Source organism: Lactuca virosa, chromosome 1 (assembly GCF_052849685.1).
Source record: "Lactuca virosa cultivar CGN04683 chromosome 1, Lactuca_virosa_CGN04683_v6, whole genome shotgun sequence".
Taxonomy (NCBI): Eukaryota; Viridiplantae; Streptophyta; class Magnoliopsida; order Asterales; family Asteraceae; genus Lactuca; species Lactuca virosa.
Genome location: NC_136426.1, coordinates 143271554 through 143285866, shown reverse-complemented (window position 1 = coordinate 143285866; position 14313 = coordinate 143271554). Strand labels below are relative to the sequence as shown.

At 35.4% G+C, this 14313-nt stretch overlaps 1 protein-coding gene across 1 annotated transcript; it reads right to left on the bottom strand.

Annotated features, from left to right (window-relative positions):
* Positions 1 to 214: 214 nt before the first annotated feature.
* LOC145159174 (uncharacterized) lies at positions 215 to 990 on the bottom strand. The gene has a single exon (XM_079078093.1). The coding sequence runs from the start codon at positions 877 to 879 to the stop codon at positions 355 to 357; it is 525 nt and encodes a 174-aa protein (XP_078934219.1). The 5' UTR covers positions 880 to 990; the 3' UTR covers positions 215 to 354.
* Between the last annotated feature and the right edge of the window lie 13323 nt (positions 991 to 14313).

The window sequence follows — 14313 nt, the reverse complement described above, 5'->3', positions numbered from 1 at the left end:
ATGTTGTCGGTATAGCACCGACACTTGTCATCGTTATGAAGTGAAGAAGTTTGTTTATATTTTTACCTGATACTTTAAAGAATATATATGTTTCATGAATATTTTATAAATGTTTAAAATTGAATCCTTATTAAGTTAGTGTCCATTAACCCAATTCAATAACATTTAGAAAAAGAAAAAAATATTTCTTACTCTGTCAGGCAATAGTTACACAGATCAACAATATTTTTTTTTATAAAATATTCTTAGTGAACGAATGAATCATATTCAATAAATAAATAATAAATAAAGCAAAATATTCAAAATAAATAAAACATAAAAAATTAATCTAATTTCTGCTTCTCATCACACGCCTTAAACTTGGAACGGTGTTGCCCACCACTTAGAGTCGTCCTCCGCCTGTACCTTCCCGGTGGTCCGGCTTCCTTCAACGAAAGCATAATACCTTAAGAAGAAAGCAAGCGTCAAAACCAACCATTCCATAAAGAACATCAAAACACAGAGTCCACCGGCCATCTTCAATATCACCGCCGCATCGTCCTCCCTCACGTACGATTTCAACGCCGCTAAGAAATTCGAAGTCGTCGTGAAAATCAGTACAGATACAGATCCCTGGAAAATCGCAGTGAGGACAGCCGCCACCATGTGGGCTGCGTACCACTTGCTTGACCCGGCCGACACCGCGTTGCATCCTGAAATGGCTCCGGCTATGGTGATGATGTGGAGGAGGACAAGCAGTCCGCCGGCGACGGAGGGGAGAAGGCGGAGGGAGAGTGTGAGGAAGATGCAACTGGAGGCTGCTCCCAGTAAGATGTAATTGCTGATGAGGAAGAGTTTGTGGGTCTTGTAGTGTGATTGAGCATCGCTTGAGAGACCCATTTGCTTAAACTTGTTGTCTGAGTTTTCCGGCGAGCGGTGGCGGTGTTGGTGGCGATGTAATTACAGTAGCGGTGATGGGAGGAGAAGTTAGATGGTATTGAAGAGAAGGCTTTGGTGTGTGTGTATATACAGATACAAAAGGCATTGAGGACCGTTTGTTTGATAACGGCTAGTTGGAGAAATAATTGTCCAACGGCTATGAAGACTTTTGCAATTTGTTGCTTTTTCTAAAGAAGAAAAATAAAAGGGTTGTCTACCTTTTTCAATTTGATGCTTAAATGACACTTTTTTTTTCTTCGGCAAATCAATTCTATTCATATATTCTCCTAAATCCACCTAGGTCTCTAACATGAATTGAGCCACGAGGAAGATCAACATCAAATATCGCTAGGCCAGAAGTCCTTTGGTGCTGTCATTTTATATATAGGTTTTAACAACAATATACATTAAGGAAATTTGAGTCCGCTACAATTTTTATTATTTTATAGAAGAATACAATGTATATACATTTTATTTTATGAGAATTTGATATTTATAGATGGCTTTTAAAAAAATCATTAATGATATGTGATAGTCTATTAGAAGGTTATCACTAAATATGAAATATATTTCTTTTCAATAAAACGAATAATTAAATTATTAGTGCTATTACTATTAATAATTATAGAGTTATTGTAAATGTAGCCCAACATACTTTCGTATATTGGTTTAAATGGTCTCTCGTAACTATTTTTTGCATTTGAGAGGCATATATTTGTGTTTTACCGTTTGAAAATGTCCTTTTACCCATTTTAGCAGGTATTCCTGCCTAGTCACCTGCCAAGTAAGCATGTTAGTGAATACATATAACACAGTGAGTCAACACAGACTCACTAATGAGTCGACTCGATGATACACTTGCAGGAATAGGGTCAACCATCCCTATCTCTTTGACCCTTTCTTCTTAACCTATACATACATGCTTTTTGTTATAATGACCTTTTTTCTTCTTTGTGCGAATATACACATGAATGTTTGAGTCATGGCTTCATCCATGCTAAGAAAATTCATAGGTACAAAGACCATCAAGTGCAACACGTGATAGGGGTTTCAATTTCACTCACATGGTGGAGGAGCTCCGACCAGTGTACGCTTCTACCGGATCAACTCTTCCTTCTCCAAAATCATGATATGTTGTTGTTAATTCAATAGAAATGGGTTCGATGAGCCCATCAGCGCTCGGTTCAACTCCACCGATGTCCCCTCCGACATCTTCGATGTGGCAAAAAAAGGTGAATCATGTGACATTGTCAGCGCTGCAACTTCCGGGGAGTAGGTTGAAGACGGCTCCGGTTATGGGTTTGATTCGTCGGCTACAGTTGCTCAGGTAGTCATTGACACCGATCAATCCCCCAACAACCTCCATATTTTCCGAATGGAGTTCACCGGGGACGACGTGCATTGACACCTGAATGTCATCATTTTGCTCTGATTACTTTGTAAGTGCAGGAATCGGTGAATCCGATCTTGAACCTTCTGAAATTTGTATACCTTCTCCATGATTTCTCTTTCTGATTCTGAAATCTCCCTGTGACATCACATTCGTTTGGATCTGAGGTGTTGTCTGGTGTTTCATAGTCGAGAAACACTATTGATTTGAAGTGGTTTAAGTTGAATTTCTTGATAACCATCAAAAATCCATTATCAGAACAGTTTACTAACCTCGTATCATCATAAGAACGAGAGATCAAGCTCAAATTCTTATCATCGCAAGCACCAACGACAAAAGCAAACCCTGTCACACCCCCGAACCAGACGGCGGAAACGTCTGAGGGCTTGTGCGTGACTTCATCTTGTAATATCATCCACAATGTATATAATTGAAACAAGACAACACCATCATCATACATATCAAAATACAACCAACATTGTTTACATCAAGTATAGTATCATAAATTACATGCCAAAATATTCAATGTATGATGATAACAAAATATGACAAATTCCACATGTTCTTGTAGACCTTTCCGCTTAACGATTCCCTGAGAATACAAGTTATTTTGAAAATGTCAACATATATAATGTTGGTGAGTTCATAAGCATGTTTGAATGAAAAGTTTTGTATTGTTCGTAAAACACCAGTAAATCTGATATTTTCTGTAAAATGGTTTGAAAGTGATGTATCAAAATCAAGTATTAATGCATGTGTGTTTTCTGTTTTTGGAATGTATATAAAAATGTAATCCGGATAAAATCCTGTATTTTTTTTTGTAAGTAGAAGGTATTGTTTAACTGTATATTTCCCCAGAAAATCCTATATTTTCTGTTTATAAGAGTGTCGTGGTCTCAACCCTAAGACCGAATATCAGTGCATGTATGTTTTCGTATCATCAAGATTTTATATGTATTCCGTAAAATTATGATGGAGAGAATCTCTATATGAGTCGTTTTAACCATACTTGAATATGACGAATTCGCCTGTCGTGGCGTTTTCAGGCGCCGACTTGTTTTAGGTAAGGTTTGTCACCCTAGACTGGCCTAATCTAACTGTAGCGAACAGCTCAGGTGTGGGGTGTCACCCCGTATAGATCTATACACAAACTCTCGCTCTCCCTCCAAGAGACTCTGGTTATAACTACAGGCTACGATTGTACACTCGAGAGGTGTCAACCGACATGTCTCACTAGAATCCTTAACTGAGTTTACGCGAATATTGTATTATGTTATGTATAATGTTTTCCATGTACGTTTTATGTTTGAAAAGTCCAATGAGTATGTATGTGAATGTACGAGGCCCAACAGACATGTAGAAGGACCACTAAGACCCAATAATCATGTAATATATAGTTCAGGCCCAATAAACATGTAAATGGACCACTAAGGCCCAATAAACATGTAATGTATAATCCAGGCCCAATAAGCATGTAAATGGACCACTAAGGCCCAATAGACATGTAATGTATAATCCAGACCCAATAAACATGTAAATGGGCCACTAAGGCCCAATAACATGGATTGTAGGTATTAGGCCCAATAAACATGTAATCGATGAATTTAGTTCGTTTGTTATTACATTGTTTGTTTTTGTCCGATTGTTTACCAAAATAACAATAAAGGCCTATTTTTTTTGTAATAGTGATATTTTTGGCCCATTAAGCCGAAGGTTTACAATTTAGGCACATTTTGGTAAGGTTGACACTTTAGGTCCCTTATGATCAAAAGTTTACATTTATGGGCTTATCTAAATAAAATGACATTTTTAGCCCACTTTGATTAAAAATAACATTTTTGGCCCAATATCATGAAAATTGACATCTTCGGCCTAATTGTATATAAATTGACATTTTTGGCCGAAGTATATATAAATTGATGTTTTCGGCCGATTATTATAAGAATTTACATTTTCAGCTCATTTTAGATAAAAATGACATTTTCGGCCCAAATTTTGTGAAAATAACATTTTAGGCCCAAATTCAAATAAAGTGACAATTTCAGCCCATAAAACCGTAAATTTACGTTTTTGGCTCAAATTTGTGTTAAATGACAATTTAATCCATAAAAATCATAATTTTACAAATTAAGCCCAATGAAACCGTGAAGGCCCATATTAAGGCCCATTATGCGAAATTTAACACTTTTGGCCCTTTTAAAACTATGATTATCATAAAGACCCATTTTATATAAATATGATTCTTTTAGTCCTTGTAAAACCGTAAGTATCATAAAAATGTCATTCTTTTTGTTTATTTATCAAAAATGATCCCTTTACAAGATCTAGTTTAGTCTTTCAACATCTTTAACATGTATAATACTTTCATCTTCAAGGTAAGTTATATAAAGTGGTTTAGTTCACAAATATCATCAAGTTTTTGTTAGAGTTTTCGAGATTTATGGAGTTTCATCACAAAATCACAACACATAACATAGAAAACACACATAAACATGCACAAATACATAGATCTAGCACATAAGTAACTTGTATCCTCTCCCAAAACATAGTAAAACCGAAAAACAAGGGGTATGAACTCACATTGCTTTGATGTTTTTGGTTTTTGGTGATGAGATGAGGAGATCTCGGCCCTAGATGTGTTCTTGAGATGATTTTTGAGCTCTAAGGTGTTCTAAGAGCATAGATCATAAAATAATGTGGGTTAAGAAGAGATTTAAGGTGTAAACTTGAAGTTAAACTATGGAGTCTAACCAAAAACTTACCAAAAGTGATGGGCTTTGATGAAGAGATCTTGTTTTGCATCAAGTATCAAGAAAACCAGCCTAGGCTCTGATACCACTGAAGGGTTTTGAGCATTCTAACACTCCTAAGGTGTACATGAAACCCTAGAAACCTTGGATTTATGTTTTACTAAGATACATGCAAATTTGATTTTTCCAAGGTTCTTAACCTAACTAGCATGGCATGGGGAACTTTGAAACATAAAGCTAGTAGGAGAACATACCTTTCTTGTTGCTTGGATTCCTTGAAAACCTTGTGAGCCTAGCACCTCAAGTGTGATGCCTCAAATGTTTCACACAACACCACAAATCTTGGAATAACTTTGAGAGAAGTCCACACTCACTCAAAATCGGCTAGCCCTCTTGTTCTACACACAATGCCGATTTTGGTAGCCCATGGGGTCCTTTTATAGTTGTGTCACAAGTAGGGTTACACCATGTAAACCCTAATTGACATGGCTTTCCATATTCCATGATCCATGGGTTTATAACCGCCATGGACTATCCATGGAGCACCTTATGGGTCTTAGCCCAACTTAATAAACCATGGATCATTAGCCCACTATAAAAGAATGGATGATTTACACAATCAACCCCATATATTTAATTAGTCTCCTTTTGATCACCAAATTAATTCTTGATCAATACTAATTAAATAATATTATTAATATATTAGAACTTATAATATATTAATAAACCATAAGTGTCCTTTCTCTCATTTAGTCTATCCAAGTGTTGCAATGCCATGCAACCCAAATGGACCATGCCAATCGGGTCAAGTACATTCCAGAAATAGTTATGAACTTAGACCTCTAATCAAACAGTCTCCCACTTAGATAAGTCTAATAACTATAACTGCAAGAATGACTATATGGAATGTATTGTATTAGGTTATGGGCTTCTTGAGTGAGGTTCGATTCAAATGGATGATTTTGATTAAGCATAGAGTATGATTTTCACTTAGAGTACATGCCTTACAATAGATGATGTTTACATGAGAATAGAAATTCCTAGCTAAAAATGCTAGTTGTGACATCATCCCCCCATTAGAGGGAATTTCGTCCCGAAATTCTTTCGAAATGTAGGTTCATGAATGAGAGAATAAGTGAGGGTACTTCTGATTCATCTGGTCTTCGCGTTCCCATGTGAATTCCGGTCCATGCTTGGCGTTCCATCGAACTTTCACAATCGGAATGCGGCTCTGCTTCGTACGCTTCAATTCCATATCCATTATTTCGACTGGTTCTTCGACGAACAGGAGATTCTCATTTATTTTGATCTCTTCTAAAGGAATGACAAGAGTTTCATCTGATAAGCACTTTTTCAAATTCGAGACGTGCATTGACACCGGAATGTCACCCTTTTGCTATGATTACTTTGTAAGTGCAGGAATCAGTGAATCCAATCTTGAACCTTCTGAAATCTGTATACCTTCTCCATGATTTCTCTTTCTGATTCTGAAATCTCCATGTGACATCAAATTCGTTTGGATTTGAGGTGTTGTCTGGTGCTTGATAGTCGAGAAACACTATTGATTTGAAGTGGTTTAAGTTGAATTTCTTGATAACCATCAAAAATCCATTATCAGAACAGTTTACTAACCTCGTATCATCACAAGAACGAGAGATCAAGCTCAAATTCTTATCATCGCAAGCACCAACGACAAAAGCAAACCCCAACGGGGCATTTCCTCTTCTTCTTATAGACGATACCCCTCGACTTGGTCGGAAATTCACGAAACTCCACTGAAAACTGCCACACTTCCGCTACCACTGTTGGGTCCGGTTCTCTCCATGGACCAGTAATGTTGGCAATTAACCCAATCGCAATCACCACAGTCGCAAATTGGGTAAAGGGATAGTGAAATATGGAGCGGGAGATGTGGAGAAGGGAACGGGTGTACCAAATTGCTCCAAGGTACGATGGTCCAAATGAAAAAATAGGGTAAACATTATCACACCCATGTGGCAATGACCTGGACTTCTTTAATCTAGATGGCAATGACGTGGAGTTGACAAAGTGCAAGGTAGGATGGGTGTCATCGGGTGACCCCTTCAAATTTAAAAAAAATGACCTTTTAAAACATAAAAACACAAGTACGTTCGTGCCCCTCAAATGCAGAAAATAGTCATGATGGACCATTTAAACCAATACACTATAGTTTGTTGGGCTATAGTGACAATAACCCATAATTATAAGTGTCATTGTTTCTAGATTCGGTATATTTTTTTAGGAAAATTTTGTACATATTATATATATATATATATATATATATATATATATACTGAGAGAGAGAGAGAGAGAAAGATAGATAGATAGATAGATAGATAGATAGATAGATAGATAGAGAGAGAGAGAGAGAGAGAGAGAGAGAGAGAGAGATGAATGATCATTTGAGAACCCATAGTTTTCGAGAACCTGAGAACTAAAGGTGGAGCATTAGATAAAAAAACAAGGGTCAAGATTTACAGTTGCATTTTTGTAAATAGGTAGAAAACTTAAATGGCAGGGGTATCTTAATTAAATTAAACGAGGGTATTATAGGAAACAAACTTTTAATTAAATTATATCCTAAATATATGATAAATTAAAATCTCTTTCCTCTCTCTCTCTCTCTCTCTCTCTCTCTCTCTCTCTATCTCTCTTAAACCCACGATCTACTGTTTTCGCTCCATCTCTACCTCAATTCGTTGTGACCTTCTGCGATCTAGCCTCATCGATGATTCGCTCATCAAGTCCGTCAGTTACTCCTAAAACCAACGTCAAGTTGTACAAATCTGGAGTTATTGTTCGTCATCGATCTCTCATCTTCGGCCGATTTTGAATGCACCAACTCCGCTCCACTACAATTTTGTTGGGATCTGGAAATAACCATTTTTCTGTCACCGATCTCTCGTCTCAACACCGCCATCGCCGTCGTAGAACTCCGAAAATCGATCGACGATTCATAAATCTATATCATATCCCTTTGTAGAACTCCAAAAATCAATCAGTAGGTCTTAAATCATGTATATGTCTCTCAGTTTTTATCAGATCTCACCGATTTTCTAAATCATCTCCCTAAATCTAACACCACCGTTGTCGCCCTACATCTCGATTGAATATGGACTGTTGCTGTTGGATTAATGTCTAAGTCCATAACTATATTTGGTATGTACTTGACCCGACCCGGCATGGTCCATTTGGGTTGCACTTCACCGACACAATTTATATGGATAGTCTTTTGAGAATAGTATATTTATGATTTATATTAATATATTATAAGTTCTAATATATTAATATATAATCATATTATTTAATTAGTATTGATCAAGAATTAATTTATAATTAATTAAGTGATCAAAAGGAACTAATTAAATATGGACTCTTAGATATATATATGTGTAGTGGGCCAAGTTCATTTAGGTTGGGCTAAGTCTTCATGGATAGTCCATGGAGCTTTAACCCATGGATCCTAGGAAATGAAAGGTCATGGGTATTAGGGTTTAACCCTAATCCTCCACACTATATAAAGGGTCTTATGGTTCATGAAATTATGCTAGTGGCTAGTGTGGATACACTAAAGAGGGCAATAACCGATTTCATAGTGTGAGCCAAGTATCCATATTCTCTAAAGGTTTTCCAAGGTGTTTTGGTGATTTGTGATTCCACTTGAGGCTTCCACACTATTGGGGCTAAGCTCTTAAAGCTTGAAGACATCAAGCTACATCAAAAGGTATGTCATCTAACTAGAACTTTGTAGTATAGGTGCTTCATAATATGCTAGTTAGGATGAAACCTTGGAATATTTAATATTTACATGTATAATGGAAAAAAAACATAGATCCAAGGTTTATAGGGTTGCATGTACACCATATGAGTGTTAGAATGCTCAAAACCCAACAGTGGTATCAGAGCCATGGGTTGTTTTCTGTTATATTGATGCAAATGTTTTATTTTCAAAGTTGGAAAAAAGGAAAAAAAACATGACGTTTGTCAAATTTTAAGATACTTGTTTTTGTGAAAAACTAATTATTTGTAAAATTTGAATCATTTGCTATATGAGTTGAATTAGGTCAAATTTAGTAAAAGATAAAATGATATGATTATTTTATTAGTTTTAAAAGTTTGATCTAAAGAGTTTCTTGAAACCTCCATAAGTTATGGATATGAAAAGGTTTTTAAAAAAATTGATTCAAAGTTTTTTATGGAGTTACAAAACTTAGTCTTAATGTTTTAAAGAATTCAATAACTTGTTCTTAAGTTATGGAACATGAAAAGTTTCATCATAAAACAAGTATTTAACTCCATAAGTTATGGAATCCAAAAGTTTTCAAGAGTTACAAAACTTGCCCTCACGTTTTGGAATTTGGAAAAAGTTTTTTTATGATAAAAAAAAGAATTGAATTCTAAAACTCTTGGGTTCATAACTTAAACAATTAATTAAATGGTTTTAATTTTGAATTTAATAATTGGAATTATAATGTTTTTATTGAATAATTCAATTAACTCTTATGGACTTTATTAATAGATAATTAAAGTGTTTAATTAAAAGATAATTAATAATTCCATAATGACATGGTTTAAATTTAATTAAATTAAGAGTATAGTTTAATTAATAGATTAAACCACCAAGTATTTTAAATGTCTAAAATACACCCTTATACTATTATAATATTAAAAGTTTAATATATTATGTGTATAAGAGCAAGTCGTCTTACCATTTGTAGGCCTCATTCACGAAGCCGGTCTATAAGGGGTATAAGGTTACTGCCTATAAAATGGCAGTTTAATGGGTGTCCACTCTCACCCACCGCTTCCTTGACTGGTGGAGGGTCGTTAGCCGAACAGGTAGGACAAGGACTATAATTCTCCCTTCATTAAAAGTATTAATGATAAATACTAAGTAACTAAACCTTTTATAAATTCCCAATCTTAGTTACTTAGGAAAATGTGAATAAGGTGCTAATCCATAAAATTACACTTTGCACTTTGTTTAAGCTGTTAGTGGAGCGTGTGTGGTTAACCGGCACACTAACCTGGACTTAACAAGGTAGGCAAAAGGTAACTTAATGTTTATCATAGTATCGTTGGAGCGTGTGTGGTTAACCGGCACATCGATTGAGGGGTAAATATTAAGGGTACCAAGTATATTTGCATGGTTACTTCACACCTTGTTTTGTGATCCTCGGCATCCCAGTCACAAAACCTGAAGGGCACACTCGAGATTGAAACATGCCATTGAAAAGTTCAATGAATCTCAAAAGAATCTAGGAGTTTCAAAACCAATTAAAACCTAATAATACATTTCGTTTATCTTGGTGGAAATTGGTGAATCGTCATTCACCTACCTTCAAATATTTTATAGCTTGGATTACGGCATCCCTCTTCCAAGTTATAAAATAGTTTGGTGGGTCCTAGCCTTAATATATCATATTGGGTGTTATATTAAGGACTTAAATCAACTTTACGTGAATTTCTCCCATTGTTGATGTCTGGTTTAGACAACAATGATCTTCCCAAACCAAGCTTTCCTAATGAATATGACTTCCCGAGTTTGGCTCATGGAAGTCATACTTCTCTTCCTCCACCTCCTCCAATTATTCTCCCTAACCCACAAGTTCAAGGTCACTCAAGCCCTAATGGCAAGCAAGGTCTATGTGTGATCACATCTTAGAGATGAAGTCACATATTGACAAGCCGGGAGAGTTGGGTGTCAAAGTCTTGAGAAAGTTGGATGTTCAATCACTTTCTAAGTCACATAGTGAGTTCCTTTGGGACTACTATGAAACAGACTATGACATGAACCTTAATGATCATATCTATTTGCTTGGTGCTGCTGAATCAACAATGATTTGGAACGATAGTAAAGCAAATTTGATTAGAAGATCAACTTCCCAAAAACTTTATGGACAGTGACAATGGTGACACTGGAAATCCAGAAAAAGCATTCTCTTCCCAATGGAAAGGGATTGACCATAGTTAACCCGGTTGACCAAATGGTAAAGAGAAAGGCTAAGTCTGAGATAGTCCCATTACCAAAGGGTCCATATGTTTATTTTACCAAAGGAAGGGGCGTTGATTGCAAAGCTGCCAAATTTACCTAAGGATGTTAAAGTCAATAAGTTTGACTCTACATCAGGTAGAGCCCATTATCTAACTCTGTTAAGTTCTATTTTGAGATCCTCATTACATGATGTGACTGGGTCACATGTTGATGTTTTAAGAATCAAAGAATAGAGAGAAATCTTAAAGGAAGTATATGCTGATTCTGATCGCGAAGGTGGATTTCGATCGCATCAGAATTTTGAGCAGTTGCTTAAGAAGTTATGATATATTGCTAAGGAATAGATAACAACAATTTTCCATGTGGATTGTAAGGATAAGTTTTTCCGCAAAGTTTTAAAATAAAAGAAAATTGTTTAATTTTATTTATTTGAAGTATCCTTACAATGGTATTTGTGGAAAATTGTTGCTTATATGATTCCACTGACAGCAATATTGGAAAATGGATTTGATTCTTTCATTTGTGGTAGTGTCTAAATTTACCAAATCAGGAAAGTTCCTCATCACCCAAGTTTCAATTGGACCGAAACTTGGAATCATGCAAGTTGAATAGTATGATGAATGAGAACTTTCAAGCATTGGAAAATCAAGACTAATTACTTGTTCACATGGATGTGTGAGTCAAGTGAAGGACTAAAGGGATCGAGTACACATTCTTGTGCACTGGTCATGTCCACCACAAAGCTCGTTAAGACTATTTGATTTACTAAAGTTTAGTAAATATGGTTATACTTACAAGTTTAAGTATAATTCTGAAACATTGGAAAAGTCTCAATGTATGGCAGAACGAATGGGAAGAATCAAATTAGGCAGAAAGATAAAAGTTTCTCAAATCTGAAAAGATGGGAGAGTACTTTAGTATCATGTTTGTGATCATCTTAATGATTTAGAAATCATATCACAATTAGTCCTCTAAAGGCCATCTTAGTGCATTATTATGACTAAGAAGAGGAGTCATGAATTGTTGAAATGGTTAGATCAGGAAGATGAGTCATACTTCGTTCCAAAACAATTCTTAGAGTCATACTCCAAGATTGTAACTTGAGTGACATATCTTAAAGAAAGGTTTAAAACACTTGTCAAATGTAAGAGTAAAAGTGTCCTACTCTTGTACATTTGAAATTGGTAAGTTGTGATGTTTTGGATAAAACAAAGACCAACTAAGGCCAATTGTGTGAAGTGTTTGTCTTGATAAAGAATCCGCACTATCTCTTGAATATTTGGCAAGATAGTCTTATATGTCAAGAGGATAGTGGGAGTCTTAAAGATCCTAAAAAGAATTTCAAGAACTAATCAAGAATAAAACCTGAGGTTCTTCACTAGCACACGACTTGAGGTTTATAACCTATCGTGTTGACATATTCTGTGCCCATTCCAGTTAAAGTTGGCTTTGCATAGGAGTTCTGAAAGTTCTCAATTGGTTGCATAACAACTTGGAAGCAATGGCAGGCCCTGTACTGCTAGGTGGCAAGAAGTTAAGATTGCATAAGTTCAGTCCATATGAGTTTGGATTTGTCATTATCCTTGTCTTGTGACTATGGTTTTGACGATTCACATGGATAAGAACACATACACCATAAAATCTAATGGTCATAAGGTTTCTCTCCGATTCATGAAAATGATGGTGAGGAAACACTTCCACCAAGTAGATTTGAAGCAGATGGCAAAAGGTCTAAACAATTGAGACTATGATTACGGCATCCCTTTTCATAGTTCTGAAATTGTTTAGACACACATGCATGCTATCTAAGGAAAGGTGTATGATTTTGATAAAGTTTTATCAAAGCATCTCGTATAAGAAATCTGAACTTTGGTAAGAAAGTCAATAAAGTATTGATTTCTAGAAGTCCAGCTGATTTCTGAGTACATGTCAAAGCTAGTGGGAGCATAAGTGTTATGCTAATAATCATCATGTTAGTGGGAGCATGATAATTATTGTTAGTGTTGCAAGTTAGCAATGTTAATTATAGAAAACAAAAGTTTCAATTCGTGAGGCTGCAGGGATTGAAAAAGTTGTTTTGCTAAAATTAAGGGAGAGGATATACTTCATTTCAGTTCTAAAGGCTTAGATTGAGACCTTAATCATCCTTAGTCAAGAATATATATATGAATTTCATGTTGGATTGGTTCAACTTAAGGAAATTCTATATATTGCGTTCTCAAAATTCGATTATGATTACGACATCCCTCTTCATAGTCAAATTTTGAAAACATGGCAAATAAAAATATTGTAGCAAAAGACTGGTCTAGAATCATGTCTTTATGTGAGACATCATGAATCGCGTACCATTTGCTTTGGGTACATGCTCGATTGCATGTACTATAATATTTGTCATTTCTAAATTTTTCCAAATGCCCAGAGGCATTAAGAAGGGAAAAGGTCTAGAATTGGATATGACTAAAATGATTAAGCAATTGTCGAGGACAATCTGAGGTTTACCAAAGATTGGTTGCTCAGGGACAGTTGGAAGTATAGTGCTAATTTTGGAAGGACCATATTGACATATTCTGAAAAGAGGCATCTCTTATTCAGAAGTGATAGTCAAAATGAGAATATGGAGTTGTCTCCATAGGTGGAAGTTATCTGTGTAAGATTAGAAAACTTAATACAAGAAGCATGTCCAAAGCAATGTACTTTGAATATGAGACTTAGTTTCCATGGAGTTGATCTCCATTGGAATACCTTATAATGACTGTTGACAAGTCTTTGTGACTTTGTACATATTCATTACAGGAGGGTCAGTGCATATAAGTTTAAAATCTAAACAGATTTCGATAAATGATAGGAATTTGAAATTCTCACATTTTTCGATAAGGATTTGGGAGTGTGAAATTAGAATCATTGAAATTATGTTCAATTGGTTTATTTCACAAAGTAAGGATCATAGACAAACATAAAGTGCATACTTGGTGTATGGCAAAGCTATTGTTTAAGAAAAACATAGTGTACATGCTTGGAGCATGGGACAACTAGTGTTTTTAATTCAAGTATAAAGTTGATAAAACCGAAACAATGAATAATGAGTAATCAATATGGTGATAAATAAAAGTGTTTATTTATATTCATAGGGTTTGATACCATATTTTTGATTCATTTATTCTTGTGTTTCACTTTGCATGTTTTGACTTCCAGAATAACTAAGTCACTCTTCCTGAATGATTAAGTTATTCAAACCATCC

Excerpts from the sequence above, each read along its gene's own strand:
- LOC145159174 (XM_079078093.1), bottom strand. The coding sequence starts at position 879 with ATGGGTCTCTCAAGCGATGCTCAATCACACTACAAGACCCACAAACTC.